We start from the raw sequence: 17,962 nt of genomic DNA on the forward strand, positions 1-17,962 counted from the left end.
CATAATATTGTTACTAAATTGATTTGAATAGGGAGAAGGAGTTTGAAGCAGGGGAGCCTGGTTCAATTCCGGGTGTTGACTCCTTGTGATCTTGGGCAAGTCACATTATCTCCCTGTGCCTCAGGCACCAAAAACATAGATTGTAAGCTCCATGGGGCAGGGACCTGTGCCTGCAAAATATCTATTTAAAGCGCTTCATAAAACTAGCAGCGCTATACAAGAACATGCAAAAAAAATTGTATTATTGTGAACACAAATGCACATTTACTTAAAATGTAATCCAGACTCAACACCCACTTCTTTTACTTCCAATGAGACAAATGTACTTCCATTTGAGAGGGCACTGACAACTTGTTATGAATGTAAACAACTAATGTGAAATACTGCATAGTGTACTAATCCTACCTTAAAGCCGCAGACCAAGCAATATCCTATGTGTGTTTTATTTACAGTAATAAATCAGTTTTGTACTATGAGAAAATACTTGCATTATATATTTTTAAAACAACTCTGAATGACAATGTTAATATATTATAATTTAACAAGCATTTTTTGTTTCTTTAGCAACCATTTTCAACGTAACATCCCCTTCCTCTTCTGAAACAGGCTCTGGCACATCCCTTTTTGAGCCCTGCCCTCTCTCTAGCAGTTCACCAATTGTATCGAGTGACTGACTGGTCACATGATCTTCCCCACAGAACTTTGCATTTTGGGTCCACTTTTGCTGCACTGACAGCAATTTAGTTAAGTAAGCAAATAGTAGGACACAGGGTTCCAACAATCAATGCTCAGCTGTAGAGAGTCAATGTAGAAGTGATAGTATCTTGAGTAATAAAACAATTCTTAGAAGAACCACTTTGATTCCACTCTCTTGAGCATATGAAATTCCAGTGTGTCTATAACTATCTCCTAAGATGCGGGGGACCAGTGGTATAAAGTGCGGGTCAGTTATGAATGCCTGACCCCATAATATGTACCACAGTAATGTGCGTCTCCCTGGAGAATGACACAAATATAATATAAACTCCCAATCCGTAACTCAAGGAGTGGGGTACTCACAATTGAGATTTGGTGGGTCCGTCAGCGTGCATCACGTGTAATGTAAATAGCAGGAGGATTTCCACAATGGAAAGAAGCAGAGTACAGCAGCAAAGTACGGGGGCTGGACACCGGTGAGTATAGGGTTACAAATCATTTAATCCATGGTAGACATCATGGTATGGGATGAGCAAAATCTCTAACGCGTTTCGGGCCGTCGCCCTTTGTCAAAGAGAACATTGACAAAGGGTAACGGCCCGAAACGCGTTAGATATTTTACTCATCCCATACCATGATGTCTACCATGGATTAAATGATTTTTAACCCTATACTCACCGGTGTCCATCCCCCGTACTTCGCTGCTGTCCTCCGCTTCTTTCCATTGTGAAAATCCTCCAGCAATTTAGTTAACTCCCAAGCCGAATCTTTGCCGATCGATCACAGGAGAACGGATCGATCGGCAACTTAGCTACAGTAATTACTTGTGTAATTGTATGGATTGTATTGATGCACATATTAAAGGGGAATATATATATATATATATATATATATATAGCAAATGGATATATTTATATATTGTTTTTAAAACGGCAACTTGAACTGCTGCTTTAATTATCTAAAAAATATATTGGTTTATGTTTTAGTACCCAGTAACAAGACCCAATTATTCTTAGACAGGTATATGTTATGTCAAAGCAAAAAAAATAAATTTGAAGCTTTACTGTGTTTTCTATGAAGAAATATACTGTAATATGGTACTGTGGTCATTTTTTAAATCAGTTCATTAGCAAAAGAAAAGAAGGTTAGGTCATTAATCTTCAGCATAAACTTGCTAAAAAAATTGATCAAGCCTTTGCAACCATGGAAATACCCTGCAGCTGTTATTGATCAAGTGTGTGGAGAGTGCTTCAGACTGTGGTAGCATGGTGAAAAGAGAAATAAAGAAAGTGTTATGCATTAAGTGCCTAAAGAAAAAAACATGCCTTCTCAAGTGTGAAACCCATCCACATAAATTGAAACCAAAAGAGGTGTTGCCCCTTTCCCTACTGATGCTTTAAAGCAATAGTTGACAGGATTGCTCATTAAGTTAGACATCTGCAAGAAAACGTACCTTGCCAGATTGAATGCATCATCGATCAGTCCTGCTCGATTACTGACAGAAATTACCTATGAGAAAAATTGAACCATTTTAGGATGATAATACCAGTACGGAGCCTTAGATCAAAACAAATCCATGCACAGACGAACTATAGTTTACAGTACCTCAGAGTTTCTCATTAGCTGGTCAATCAGTAATCTCCAGTTTCTGATATCATAATTAACCCTAAAGTAGCCAATTTGATCAATGTTCCCCAGTACCCAATTATTTTCATCCATAGTGGGAATTCGGTGATATTCTAAAATAAACGAAAAGTGTAAAGTATTACATTTACTTTGAACCTGAACGTTTTCTAAACAATTAGTAATGGTATGATATAGTACTGTACATTAACAAAAATTGATTGAAAACAGTAGTTTATGCTTATTAGTTTACCTTTGTCAAAGGAAAAGTTTTCAGCTCAAATAAAATTGTTATTTTCTATAGTGCAATATTGCAAGGAAGCACAAATATCATGCACACATTTATATTGTTCTTTTGTTTTGAATATTCATTCTGGATTTAGTGCATTGTTAAACGATGCTAAACAAATATATATTTATTTTCAATAAACTCCTGACAAAGCATCAGCGAAACGCATTGAGTTAGCGTTGCTGGAGAACCAGAGAGCTGAAGGACTGGCAATCGGAGCTGATCTCTGAGGCAGGATGCGCTTCCGCCCTTACCTGTGACGCCGCCACGTAAGTGACGTATGCGGAAACCAGAGGGTGAGACGCGAGTGAGACTTGAAGAAGCCTATACCAACGGGGTCTTTCTATTTTCGGCGGTTCTCTCCAACGCCTGTTTACTTTATTGAAAATGTGAGAGTGTAACTGCTCTTGTTATTTTAACTGAATACATTTGGTCAAATAGTATGCACTATTGTGGCTTTTTTCCTTTTCATGTCGACCTGATACATTAACTGAGGGGTATCCTGAGACCTATTGCATCTATTCATTACAAGAGCTCCAGTCAGGGAGAGAAGAATCTCTGACACCCTTATTATGACAAGAAGTTTTGTGAGTGCAACCACTTAAAGCTTACAGATTGATATATTAACCAGTATCAACCATCTGCACTATATTTGCTTTTATCTTATATTTCCATATACCAGTGAGCACATCAGCGCTCCTCCTCCCCCAGAAGAAAAGAAATCATGTACCTTGGGACTTGGAACAGTCCTATTTGAGGATGTCGAGCAGCTAACTTCACTTTGTATATTTAATACTAATTTTACCACTGGTTGGTGAAGGTATTTTTCATTTTTTGAAGTAATTTCATATTTTGTAGTTTAATTCACTCCTTAACACTGTTATCACATTCACTCTTAGAAGTGTCCAGTCCATTCCCCTTTCCCTTTCCTTATATATTCATACATCTGCTATACTCAATCAACATGTGGGAAAGCAGGCCCTACTTTTGGGTACAAGCAGCCACTAAGGGGGACGTTGAGTGAAAATACCATGGCTATTCAGCAGGCCGGGGGTGTTTGTAGCCAATAGGCAGCATACATGGATCTCCCCCTTCGCTATAGTAGGGGTGGGGGAAGGAGTACTGCTATGTACTTGCTGCCGAGGAGGTCTCTCCTTTTTGTCATATTGAGGCAACGGGCCTAACACATTAGGGCTGGCAGGCAGTTTAAGGATTTTCAACTTAACATTGTTGTCTCATTTATTACTGTGTTGGGCTATTTATTGCAAAGGAGGGTCGAAGCATTAAACCGTTATGCTGCCCTATTGATGCACAAGCACCACCCGGCATAGAATGCTTTACAGGTCAACCGACAAAGATGCAAAACATGAAGGGAATGAATATATAGGGAACAAGTGAGGTTTTTGGGGGGCTTGCTTGAAGCTGAATACTGTATTGAGTTCTAACACCTCATATTATTCTGGAAATCCTCTATCTTCGTCATGTTAATCTAGAGCCCAACCTCAGAACAGCTATCTCTTCCACTCCAATCTCCTGTCAGTACTGCATTCCTGTGTTTTAGGATCATTTTGTAAATGTTACCCATATGTAATTGTTAAGCAGTCGTATAATTGCGACATAAAATATGCGCATCAGCAATCACGCTAATCTAAAACTTAATTAGCATAATTGTATTTACAGATGCTAACAACTCTGTAGTGCCTGACTCTAAACTGCATCGTAAATGCAGAAATTACATTGGTATTTTTACATCATCGCTATTTTTGCATTTCCGACAAGTCTCAAGGAATATAATTATTTATTTTTTTAAATAGCACACAATGCATTTGTAAGCACACAGCATGCAAACAGTGTTACAGAAGATCTTTGCAACAAATGCTAGGGCAGTTTGCAAATAAACTCTATGTAATTTAGTAAGTAGCACGTTAGTAAATAATTTAGCTATAATTACTCATTTGCTAACTAATTTATTTGCCACTCAAAAATACTGCAGCAATAAAGAAGTGCTAAAACCCCTCTTACCGTTCAATTACCAAATCATTAAAAGAGTTGGTGACTGACTGATGTGGTTTATGATCAATATCAGTCAAGTCAATCTTTAAATAATTTACCAGATTTAAGCAATTACCAGATTTAAGCAAATACAGACTGGAGAGTTCTTTGACCAGGATTTACTAAAGGTAGTGAAACAGGCGATAATATCTGGTGTTATAGAAAATTAAAAGTATATATTATCAGTCATTTAATGACCTACTCTATTCACAAAAAATTATATATGCACGTTAAATACAGATGTGATAATGAACTAATTTGCATGCAGGGGTTTGGTGATAATAAAGACCTGTAATAGACACTATCACAACCTATTCCATTAATGCCACAAAAAAAATGCAAATATAAATATTTTCTACCATATGTTAATGTAATAAAAACATTGTAAAAAATTGTACATGCAAATTTAAAAAACTATTAACCCTTTAGTAGCCCAAATAGCTACCTAGACAGGAAAATGGATTTATAAAGTTCCAACTGTAACATTCCTATCACTAATGTGACCCTGTCCCTAGGCTACGAACAGTGGCATATCCATGGTTTAGAGGTTTCTCTGTGTTAAAAATAATAATAATGACACGATAGGCAATACATTACAAATGGAATACATTGACAATACTACACAATGAAATTAAGTTGTAACCCCTTCAGTACCATGGGGCACTGCTGGACCCTTCCCATGAGGGCCCAGTTAGCACCAATGCTACTGATGGGATTGAATGTAAATGAAAATTGCAAACTATTCCACTGTCCATAATCAGGGCACTATGAATACACAGGAGATAATCCACAAAAATGTAATGTTTTGTGAACCCTAATTGGCCCATAATTTTTTTTTCAAATGTTTTTTAAAACCCACAAAATCTTCAGACCCTGCTGGGGCCTAATCCATGGGCTTGATGGTCCTATTCCTATCCATGTCCATCCTTGTCTCTTGATCCATCTTCAATTGTAGAAACTAATGTTAATTACAGAAACGAATCCTCTGTCACTTGAAGGTTAGTAGTCTGCCTTCATTGCTTCAATCTTGTTTCTTTAATTTTCTTTCTTCTTTTCTTCATGGTAACCGTTGTCCTTTCAAATCCCAGATTCAAATGCTTGTACTGCTGCGACACACTTTATTCGAGCAAATACCCAGTATGTACCTGGCAGATACCTGGAATGCACCGCTCCTCACCTCTGACAAGCCCCGTTGCGTTTGCCTTCCCAGCCACGGTTCATGCCTGGCTGACGGGCGGCTGATCTGTTAAATGGTAATGATTAGGATTTAATAGGCTGCAATGCTTCGCGTGTCTACCAGATGGCATAAATTCATGAATTGTAATGCAGTATATATATATATACTGTGCAGTATTGCAGCCAGCGGGAATAAAATGCTTCAATCCCTGCCTGGAAAATAACGCAATGCACTCGGGCAGAAAACAGTCACAAACCTCAATACACCCGAGTATACCCGAATTCGTGGGACTAGCCGAGCTCGAATAAAGTGTGTCGCCAGTGTAAATACAATTTGTTGCTTTTATTAGAGATGCAGAGTGTCATGCCCACTATTCAAAAACCCTACTTCCTGGCACTCACAACAGTTGAAGCCAGGACCTGAGAGGCAATAGCTCCCATAAAGAAAAGAAAATGTAAGAGATGAAGACAGACAACTGAACTTTAAACAACAGAGGATATTTTTCTGCAATCAACATTGAGGATATCTCATCGAGGGACAATGATTCATGTTGATTGAAAATAGTCTTCAGGCCGATGAAATAAACCCAGTGGGACTGATGTGGGGTGGTGGGATTATTTTGAATTTTGCATTTTCTATGGACCTTCAAGATGGATTAGACCATATTTCGTGGCTGAGTGTGTTTTTCTCTGTAGATCCCCAGTTATCTGACATTTTTTAATCAAATATCATGTAATTAAGTAATTGGCAGATAATTACTCATTGGCATAGGAAACATTAATAATACTGCAAAATTATTGCTGCAGTAAAAAACGTCTTATCCCTACTTTACTGCTGACAATATAGCTTAATAAATAAGTGCTTAAGAAAAACTAGTGATATCGCTTGATATGGCTGATTTTTTTCACAATATCGACCTTTAGTGAATTATTGCAGTATTGCAGACAGCGCTAATAATATGCTACAATGCGAGCGCTAAAATACCGGAGCATATTCCGGAAAAAAAGAAAATATACTGCATCTGCCCGCGGTTATCAGAGTTACGCCGCTACGGTCGCGTTAGGATAAAGGGGGCCGCAGCTGTAGGTTTCTGGAATAGTGAGGTACAGTATGTGTGAGAGCACTACAGTAGGTAGAAAATTATTATGTAAGTGTGTATACTGTAGGCTAGTCTGATGTTTCTGATCTTTGCACAAAAACATTATAGTAGCAAATTAAGCAGAGTTAAGGGAATATGTTCTCCTGTCAAGATTTTTTTATTGTTGTTTCTTTATCAATAGAACAAAATGGCTTAAAATACCAGGACACTTTAAAAAATAAATGAATTAAATCAGCCTGCCCTCTGACACAAGACCAGTTAGCAATACTAAGAAGCCCTAACACACACAGTGTATGATGGAAATTGTGGAGCTAACGATGCAAGGATTGTTATTTTCATTCCGTATGTGTTAGCAATAATGTAGCCTTTTTTACTCACCATAACTTAGATAATGTGTGGTTGAAACCTATTTCAACTTCACATTGCAAAGCCAGTATAACCATTCTCACACTGAAGTGACCCAAAACGTGGAAACAGCTGTCTGTGAGTACTGTAGGTTTTACTGTTTTAATGTGAGATAGTTGTTTGAGCAGATGTATATGCTTGTGTCTTATTTTTTTTTTTTTTAAAGAAAACCCGACCTTTTGAAAGGGTTGCCATGACCCTCTGAGTAGCCCCTAGAATGAAATAGTAAGAGTTAAGATGTTAAGATGGAAGGAGATTTAGGTTAGGGTGGAAGGAAGGGGGTGGGCCTGAGAAGGAGTCTATTAAGGGGGGCATGTGTGTCTTGCCCTTTACTTTGATCTATTTAGGTTGTTCATTAATAATGTCGAAAGGAATTTGGGGGATACTTGATATATCTAATTGTATCATTTTTTTAATGATGTGTGGGGTTATTGTATATAATGTTATAAAAAATGAAATTATGAACAAATGGTATTGAAAGATAGAGAAAAGGAGAGGGTAACCATTTGAGAAGTATGCTTTGTTGTTGCAACTGGTGGGGTAAACTGGTCAGCTGTGCACAGGCTGTAAAGGAGCTGAATTTTAATGGTGATTATTGGGGGAGACATTCTTAGGTCCAAGCCAGGAGCGTCAGGTCTAAGGGTATCCTCTCAGGTGTTACGTTTTTGGATCAGTGTAGCTCACTGGGCCAGGTGTGGCAGTGAGTAAGAATGGTTGCAGTGACAATCAGGAAGGGCGGTAAACTTACCAGGTCCTAGTTCATCATCCTATTATTGCTGGTTTTTATAAAAACTGTGGCAATTTGTACACATGATATAGTTTTTGATGTGTTCTGTTCTGGAAGTCTTGGATCAAGGGAAGGGGTGACTTTAAGAGTCCAAGAATCAAGCATAATCCTACACATGAGCAATCAGCTTCAATTACATTTAACAAGAGTACATCTGTAAATAGTTTTGTGGTGTACAAAATAAGACACTTAGAATTTATTAAGTTGTATACTGAAAATTAAAGTACAATTCAACCCATACTGTGATTGTCACTGCCCAATATATCAAACAAACGCAGGAATTTTTCTTTTTTTATACTACTCTTCTTTTTAGTAAATTGCAACGATTGGGGAATTTTGAAAAGCCTACAGACTTCTTAATAATACAGTACAATGTAAAAGGACAACCACCACAAAAAGAAGAAAACTTAAGAAAAATCACAGTAAATTAACATCCTATAAGGAAGAACAGCTATTGAAGCAGTAATATGACATAGGAAGGCAGTTTCACTGCCAAAAATAATAGCAGTAATAATTATGTCTTTATTATAATAGTCTGTCTGCATGGAGCCATGTCTTAGCCTTAGCCTTCAGATTTTATCCTCTATAAGAATAAAACATTTTACAATATTAACTAAAGGAAACCCAAATTCTCTAACCTCAATGTCATCATAGCCCAGTAGAGCATATTATAGTAAACAGATACAAAATGACATAAATGTTTAAATATCTCTATGAGCTATTCTAAACTACTGTACCCCTCTTGCTTAACAGTAATTTCAAAGTTTGGTTATACATCTACCGATCACAAAATATATATATATATATATATATATATATATATATATATATATATATATATATGTATATATATATATATATATATATATATATATATATATATATATATATATATATATATATACACACACATGTTATAGCACCGGTACTATGTAATGAATAAAAGGTAAGATGAATGAAAAACAGAACTTTCAGACTACCAAATAAGTTGTGTAAAGAAAGAAATGTGACCAAGCAAATCTTTACAAAAATATGTTTTCAAACAAATGATGAACATCATTGATGATGGTGTTATCTTGGTCTTTGTGTTTACTATTCTAATTTACAGTACAGTAGCAGACATCATCTTATTTTGAGTGTTTTTGAGCTTGTGGCATAAATAGCCTCCCACATAATGAATCAATTGAAACTATTTTTAATTTATGTCAATGAGAGAATAAATCAATAACTAAAAATAAAGAATTCAGGTGAACAAAAAAAAGTATATATATATATATATATATATATATATATATATATATATATATATATATATATAAAACAAACAAAAAAGTGTGGCGCCAAAAAATAATACTGTGATATGAATAAATTAATAGAACTATAATTAATAAATAAAGAATTGTGTAAAGTGTATAATATTTGAAATTGTGTATATCTCTTAAACTAGTGTGACCTTTTTAAATTCTATTATAACACAACCAATAAAAATTATCATAACAGTGCATAAACGTGCTAAAAAAAGAAACAGAAAAATCAATAAAAAATCCAACCAGTCCTTCAATAATTAGTCCATAATGATGAGGTTTCCGATGTTGATAAAGGGGTCTTTGGGCTGCTCTCACACGGGGTAAACCAACTCCACAGATATCTACAGACAGAAAAAGAAAGAGAGCGCACGCCCCATAGCATAATATTGCATAAAATTTATTAAAAGGGGGAAGGGGGTGGGGGGTGGGGGGGTAGGAATCGCACTCACAGGATGCAAATAGTTAAAAGGCAGTTTGTGAATATATCACCACCATCCGGTTCTGGATACTGGAACACGTCTCCGTGGACTCCCTCAGGGCTGCCAGACACGATCACCAGGAACCAGATGTATAAGGCTCCGTTCGCTGTATGTGTATAGTCCAAACTCCAGCTCTCACTTCCAATGGCCGCCGATTGTATTCCCGCGCTTGGTGTAGGCTTCTGCGCGTGCGCAGCGTCATCGTGATGACGTAATCGCGCTCTCAGTACCCTGACGCGCTTCGTCACCTGACCGGTAACTTTCTCAAAGGGCTGACGAAACGCGTCAGGGTACTGAGAGCGCGATTACGTCATCACGACGACGCGCACGTGCAGAAGCCTACACCAAGCGCGGGAATACAATCGGCGGCCATTGGAAGTGAGAGCTGGAGTTTGGACTATACACAGACAGCGAACGGAGCCTTATACATCTGGTTCCTGGTGATCGTGTCTGGCAGCCCTGAGGGAGTCCACGGAGACGTGTTCCAGTATCCAGAACCGGATGGTGGTGATATATTCACAAACTGCCTTTTAACTATTTGCATCCTGTGAGTGCGATTCCTACCCCCCCACCCCCCACCCCTTCCCCCTTTTAATAAATTTTATGCAATATTATGCTATGGGGCGTGCGCTCTCTTTCTTTTTCTGTCTATATATATATATATATATATATATATATATATATAACGCACATAACTAAAAAGAAAAAAAATGAAATAGGTAGAGAAAGAATCCAAATGTAGCACTCAGGCTCACTCTCTGGTGGTTTATGTAGTAATTAAAAATAATCTTTATTGATCAGCAACCAAATAAAATAAAGGGTATTAAATGACGAACTGAAGGTGTATTCAGATACAGATACTGATAGCCGCATAGGCTCAGGATCCTCAATAATAGTGTCCAGTAGGATAATCCTAATAACACACTAGACAACAGTCCTTGTAAAGGATCTGTGGGTGAAAAGAATCGTTACAGGGAATTCCTATAGGTAGATGTCTAAACTGTAAGTCACTAAAGCAAATCGCTGTATAAACCAGAGTATAAGTGTAATAACGGTTGGATTTACAGTATGTGGTACATAATTATGGTATCCAGGAACGTGTGTAGTAATATACCATAATAAGACCAAATGATAAAAATGGATCTCAGCTTAATCCTCTCAACGTGGTTTATAGAAATAAAGCATATAGTGCTGTGCCCTTGTTGATAGCTTGACCTAAGATCTGCGGTGTTATAGTGCCGTGTGTCCTCAGGTAACCTTAGGAGTGGAACCTTGTATCAGAGAGAGTATACTCTATAGGGCTTGGGTAGTCTGAGGCTAATGGATCCACTGACAAGCACAAGCATAACAGAGGTATACAGTATAGGATAAATCACGTATGAGGTAGCTGCAGATGATCCTAATGTACAGATAAGTAGCCCGTAGACTGCTGTTAGAGAGATCTCTAGTACCAGCAGTACTAAATGCGCAACGGGGTAGTATATTGCAGTGTCCAGGAAACTTAACGTGAGTACATAAACTATTCCTTTAATGAGAATAAAATCCCTGTGACTGATGATATAATTGAGGTTTTGTGTGTCCGTCGGGACACGCAGAAAACCTGTATATGTAGCACGAGCAGAGAGCCGCAACAGCTCACGGTTCGAGACAGTGAAGTTGCGTTGATAATCAGACTCAGAGAGACTAGGTGTACTATTGTGCAGGTGAAGAGGGTAGTCCAAATTGCGCTTATGTTGCCAATCAACCTCGATGACACTCTGTGGCAGGAGGGGGTTAACCAGGCCAATAATAAAGGTATTAGGCCCAGCTGGTTAACCCTAATCCCTGTTGGGATTGAAGGGGTTAAACTGCATTGTCCCCATCATATCATGTTTTCCCCTACACTATCTTTTTTGTCTCTGGTTTGCAGCTTAGAAACTAGCTGCAGTTACACTGAATGAATGAAAATGTGCTAACTGTATTTGTGACACAAGGGGGAGCCTCTAGCGCTGAGCCAAGCGCTAAGTGAAGAAGCGTACCTATGAATGGGTGGCCGCTTTGAAGTATAGGGATCAATTCCTAAGCCGTAAATCGCTAAACCTCAAAGTCAATTGGATAAGTGTTTTGCGGTCTAGCTGAAGTGCCTTCTTGTCAAAATGTATCCACCGGGCTCGTTAACCACTTAAGCTGGAATTGTTGGCGCGTGTCTGCGGTTACGGATCAAAGCCATTATGTATACATTGTATACCGGCTTGTAAACCAGACCGACTATAGGTCAAACCTCAACCCACATTAGAGAACCCGTTCAATTAAGTGGACAACTTGCGTTAGGAAAGAGCAAGCACTCTAATTTTTGGAGTGCAGCTAGGTAAAAAGAAACCATAATCAAACATATAAAGTTTAGAATTGTTGCACAAGCAGAACATACATTTATGAATAAACTGTATTGCAATGTGTTTTAAAATGTACAGACAGGAACCCTTTCCTGTCAGACCGGCAATGAGTCCATTAACATGCCCATATGTTATGCAAGAATGAGCTGAGGGTTTTTTAATCTCCGTTCTTCAAAGGGCAACCTGCAGAGTTGGTGCCCCTGTGTCTCGGGAAGTCTGGAGTTGAAAAGCCTCAGAGATCCTAGGTGTTAGGGTGGCCGGGATATTGTAAGTACCAGATACCTGTGTGAAGTATGGGCACTTCACACTTGATAGCCAAACCCCAGACTTACTGTCGCCAGGTAAGGGGTTGGGCCCGGTACGCCAAGGAGCTCAGGTGCGAGGTTAGCACATGCTCTGTGCAAACCGGGAAGCAACTTCTGCCCTGTTTGTAAGGTACTGGCAATTCGGGGATAGGTGGGGAAAATTATTCCCACGAGAGGATTGGGTGTAGATGTTAAGTATAGGACCCTTAACCCTATAAAAATGTCTGCAGCCCAGTCCCAGTCAGATTCAACTAAAATCAACCAAGAAACGTCCAAGGTTTAGCGTCAGCGGTTCCGGAGTGTGAGGGGTTAACTTACATAGTAACGAAGATTTGCACCCGCTTCCAGAATTTGTTTGAGCTAAGGATTCCCGAACGAATCCTGTAAGGACTTTATGAAATAATTCCTTTTGGCGGAGATAGCTGGCTGGCAAGTTGCACCCCTAGCCAAGGACTGTCGCAGGACTCAAACCACGCACCCACTTGCATGCGTGCCCAGAGACTTTGATTCGTTCTGTGGACATTTTATTTTTGTTTCCCCATCCCAGTAAGTGTATATTAACTGTAATTGTGAAGTATTGTGTGTTTGTCTTAAAAGGAAATAAATTATAATTTATTTTACTCATCTTGTGTGCTCAGTCCAGAATCCCGGTATAATTTGTTGGTAAGCCCCGGTCTACTGTGACACGCTCCCTCTGGCTTTATAAGCTGAACACTTCCACTTCCCGGTTGCCAGATCAGTATGATTTTGCCCTTTGCATCCAGCCTTGCTATCAGAGCATAGTCTATATGTCTGATTTCCATGCTGCCTGATCTTCTACCGGCCAGCCTATGCTTGTGACCTCTGTCTGCCCTGACTCCAGCCTGCCTGACAATGTTGTTACCTTCTGTCATTCCTGACACCGGCCTATTTAAACCATTATCCTGCCTGCCCTGACCTCAACCTGCCTGACCTTGATTTTGCCTTGTCCATTGTACTGTGTTGTCTATCGAGCCTACCCATCACCATCTCAGACACGCAGTCTGTTACTACAACCACGTTCCAAGTCCCATTCAGTTCCGTCTTCCCCATAGATTACAATACTACCATTTTAACCAGCATGTTTGTTATTTCATACTCTGTTAAAGAATACTGCATACAATTGCAAAATATGCAATGTTATAAAATAAATGGATAATGAAAAAAGAATTGCAATAGAAAGTAAGAACAACTGTAAAAAGTTATTTGGACCTTTTCATTGTGTAATGGGCAGGCAGATTATTGGAGATAAGGGAAAAGCAGAGGTATCAAACAAATTATTTGCCTCTGTGTTTACCAGGGAAGAATCAATTTCAATTGTAGTGCCGCAGGAGGAAGCCACAACCTCCATATTAATGAACAATTGGTTAACTGAGGAAGAAGTTCATAGACAGCTTGAAAAAGTTAGTTCACAAAGAGTTAAGTAGCCAAACCATTACATTTAATATTCAAGGATTCCATTTCCACAGGCTCAGTATCACAAGATTGGCATAAAGCAAATGTGGTATATAGTTCAGTCATTATTATCTGACACAAGAAGGTGTATTTTACCCTACCATTCTGATGGGATTCATTCCACATCGGTAGAAAAAGTGGTATATCATGAGGCTCTACAATACTATGTGAGTGGTCTCTGGCAGATGTGATATTACTCCAGATAAGCAATCATCACACTGACCACCGGTTAAGTTTGACTCTTCCCTCCACACTTACGTTTGGGGGAATAATTCATATACCAATTTATGTTATTTGTTTGTTGTGTCAGTCAGTCCCATTTTATTATCTTGTACATCATTAAAGAATATTTTTAAATCAAACAATCATTACATAACTATGAGTGCTAACATAGGGGCCTTTTCGCCTACTTCATTGTTTTTACAAGGTCCAGTTAACATCCTACTTACTGTAGCCCCAGCACTCAGTTTCTATTAAGTGACTGTTGCAGTAGTGATTCTCTGTCCCCCTTTCCCCTTGAACACCACTGCTTTTTAACTTGTTTATTAATGACCTTGAGGTTGCATCAAGAGCATCTTTGCTGATGATACTAAATTGCGTAAGGTAGTAGAATCAGAGCAGGATGTAATTTCTCTCCAGAAGGACTTGGAGAGACTGGAAACTTGGGCAGGTAAACGGCAGATGAGATGTAATACCGATACATGTAAGGTTATGCATTTGTAAGGTTATGCATTTATGCAAGAATAAACAGGCAACTTACAAATTAAATGGGGAAAATTGGGGGAATCCTTGATGGAGAAGGATTTAGGAGTGCTTGTAGACAGCAGGCTTAGCAATAGTGCCCAAAGTCATGCAGTAGCTGAAAAGGCAAACAAGATCTTATTGTAACGATCGTGCTCGCCACAAACTGGTACCGGACCGCGGGGCTGAGGTGGGGATGTATAAGCACCGACCTTAGGCCACGGAGTCAGGTCCGGAGTGCGGATTTCATGGTCAGACATAGCCAGGTCAGGATTGAAGAAGTAGGGTTAACGTAATCCAGGCAGGGGCCAAGGCAGGCGGCTCAGGAGCGGTGGTCGAGGAAACAAGCCGAGGTCATCAACAGGCAATCTTGGGTGAAGCACTTCAGCGGAGACGCTTCAGCGAAGGTGCTGCAGCGCGTCAGGGAAAAGGCCAGGAGTCACAGGAACAAGAAGATTTGCGTGGCAGGGTTTCTGGAAGGAGGGAACAGGAACAGCGAGGGACGTAGGCCACAGGAACCATGGGTGCAGACATGCCACGGAAAACACTGGGAAACCAGCATAGCCGCTTCAGCACGGCGAGGACTGCCAGGAATAAGGAAAGTAGCACTGGGGCTACTATGTGAGAAGGCCTTCGGATACAGGGGCTAGGAGTTGGAGACAAGGCACAAGGAGGCGTAGCAGGCCAAACAGAGGTCTGTGACAAGCACAGTTACTTGCAACATGGTTAGCAAAGTCTATGTCCAGCAACTTCCTGAGGGTGGGGCAGTAACTAAATAGCACAGGAGGCCAATCAGGCCAGAGCTGCACAGGAGGCAGCAAGAGGCAGGTGATTGCAGAAGCAGGGAATAGTTTGTCTGGAAACTGCAAAGCTCCGGATGGATGGGCTCCAGCCAAACCCAGGAGCGGATTCCTGACACTTATCTTGCATTAAACGGGCAATGGATGGAAGGGAAGATACATAATTATGCCCCTTTACAAAGCATTAGTAAAACCAGATCTTGAATATGGAGTACAATTTTGGGCGCCACTCCTTAGAAAAGACAATATGGAACTAGAAAGAGTAGAGAGAAGAGCAAACAAATTAATAAAGGGGATGGACAATATAACTTACGAGGAGAGGCTAGCTAAATTAGATTTATTTACATTAGAAAAGGGGCATCTAAGAGGGGATATGATAACTATATACAAATATATTCAGGGACAGTACAGAGAGCTTTCAAAAGAACTATTCATCCCAAGGGCATTAGAAAGGACTCAAGGGCATCCCTTTAGGTTGGAGGAAAGGAGATTTCACTAACAACAAGGGAAAGGGTTCTTTACAGTAAGGGCAGTTAAAATTACCCATGGAGACTGATGGCAGATACAATGGATTTGTTCAAACAAAGGTTGGACACATAAAATTTATTTTTCCCCTTATGAGATATCATTGGATGATATGACTGGGGTTTTTTATTTGCCTTCCTCTGGATAAATAAGTAAGTATAGATATAGGATAAAGTATCTGTTGTCTAAATTTAGCTTAGGTTGAACTTGATGGACGTATGTCTTTTTTCAACCTCATGTATGTAACTAAGTATGTAACAATAGTTACTTTATAGCAGAGTGTAAATTATTGTAATGATGTAAACAATATTTTATGACATTGTTCCAGTGTGCCCAGTGACAAAAAGAGAGAGAGAGATAAAACAGAGGGAATGGGCAAGATGAAAACTGATCTGATAACCCTTATTGTATGCTTAGTACCTACTACATTTGCAATCAATTCATTTTGAAGTATCCCTCATTTGCAATTAACTTTTTCCCACTATATAGGTTGCAATCTAAAAGTTTTAAGGTCAAACTTCTAGTCAGGCATCTTTTGTGCCAAAACAAAGGAATGCCTTGCATGCCACTCTTCAGTATTAACAAAGGTTAAGGCAACTAATTGAATGAAATAAAATCATCAGTTCTGAGGTTGTATCCAAATATTGACTTTGTGCTGATGTAAAAACAATTATTGTACCAAATACTTCACAGGGGGCCTATTAATTAAACTCCATGAGAAATTTTATTTTTAAGACTTGATTTATTGTTGTCTCTGCAATTTCATTTAATACACGGCAATCATCTTACCTTCCCATGGTACAGTAGACAATTTAAGAGAAAGAGGCATGTTTAAGTATCCTCAAATGTTTTTCCAATATGGTAAAAAAAACATGAAATTATGCAGATAACGTGCTGCCCCTATAGAATGTAATGCCAGAATAGTATTTGATATGAAGTTATTTCATAAAAGGGATTCACTAATATTGTACACGTATACAAATTTAATATACACATAACATTTATGTATTACATGCGATAACGGCTAAATCTGTATGTGGTTACATTCAAATATACTATTTTTCTTTTCAACTATTCTATTACAAGAAAAGCAATTACTGTATTAGCATAACATGTTTAAAAGAGATTTCAACTAAAACACACATATACAGTTGTAATCAACATAATTGCAACCGCTGGCTCAATGCAGCATCATATACACAATGCACCGGCAGAATATTGCACTATTTTACCCGCAGTAAAGCATCTGAGTGTGCAATAATGTTGGCTACATCTGTAGGGCATTGACTTTTATTTTCTAAATAGATTTTCTCTTTTTTGCTCCAACCCCTTCTAGTAAAATGTAGTCCCTTGTGCCTGGGACAGATGAGTCTAGTCTTGCAGGTTCCTAATTCTCCCTGCACAATATCAGCTCCTGAAAGATTGAAGCTGGACCGAAGCTGGGATTTTTGTATCTGTACCAGTCTAAAAAGCCACTGCATGGAAAACAATCCTCCCATTTGATCTAAAAGCTGTCCATTTTGCAGAATTACAATTTTTAAAAAGTGTGTGTGTGCCCAGCATGTGCATTTTAAGTGAAACTTCATTGTATTTTGTCACAAAAATTGTATTTGTGATGGTGATGTTTTTCATTAACAATCAAAACACAATTTCAGTGCCAAAATGCAAAGAAGATTGGCTTAGAACAAGTGTTTTAGCTATTTGCACTTCTATATTTAAAGTAACTGTGAATTTCTTGTGTGTGTGTGTCAGTCAGTGTTTCAGTGTCTGTGTTTGTGTTTTTCTCTGTGTGTGCGAGTGTCTCTCTCTCTCTCTGTTTGTCTGTGTGTATG

At 38.8% G+C, this 17,962-nt stretch overlaps 1 protein-coding gene across 1 annotated transcript in view; it reads right to left on the minus strand.

Moving 5' to 3' along the window:
* The window catches only part of TRHDE (thyrotropin releasing hormone degrading enzyme), a 930,657-nt gene that overhangs the window by 206,381 nt on the left and 706,314 nt on the right, over positions 1-17,962 (minus strand). Inside the window, exons 11-12 of the mRNA XM_075600229.1 lie at positions 2,302-2,435; positions 2,150-2,205 (exon numbers count right to left, since the gene is read on the minus strand). Coding sequence (XP_075456344.1) covers positions 2,150-2,205; positions 2,302-2,435 — 190 coding nt within the window. The remainder of the gene's footprint in view (positions 1-2,149; positions 2,206-2,301; positions 2,436-17,962) is intronic.

The sequence above is a fragment of the Ascaphus truei genome, chromosome 5 (genome assembly GCF_040206685.1).
Source record: "Ascaphus truei isolate aAscTru1 chromosome 5, aAscTru1.hap1, whole genome shotgun sequence".
NCBI classification, from domain to species: domain Eukaryota; kingdom Metazoa; phylum Chordata; class Amphibia; order Anura; family Ascaphidae; genus Ascaphus; species Ascaphus truei.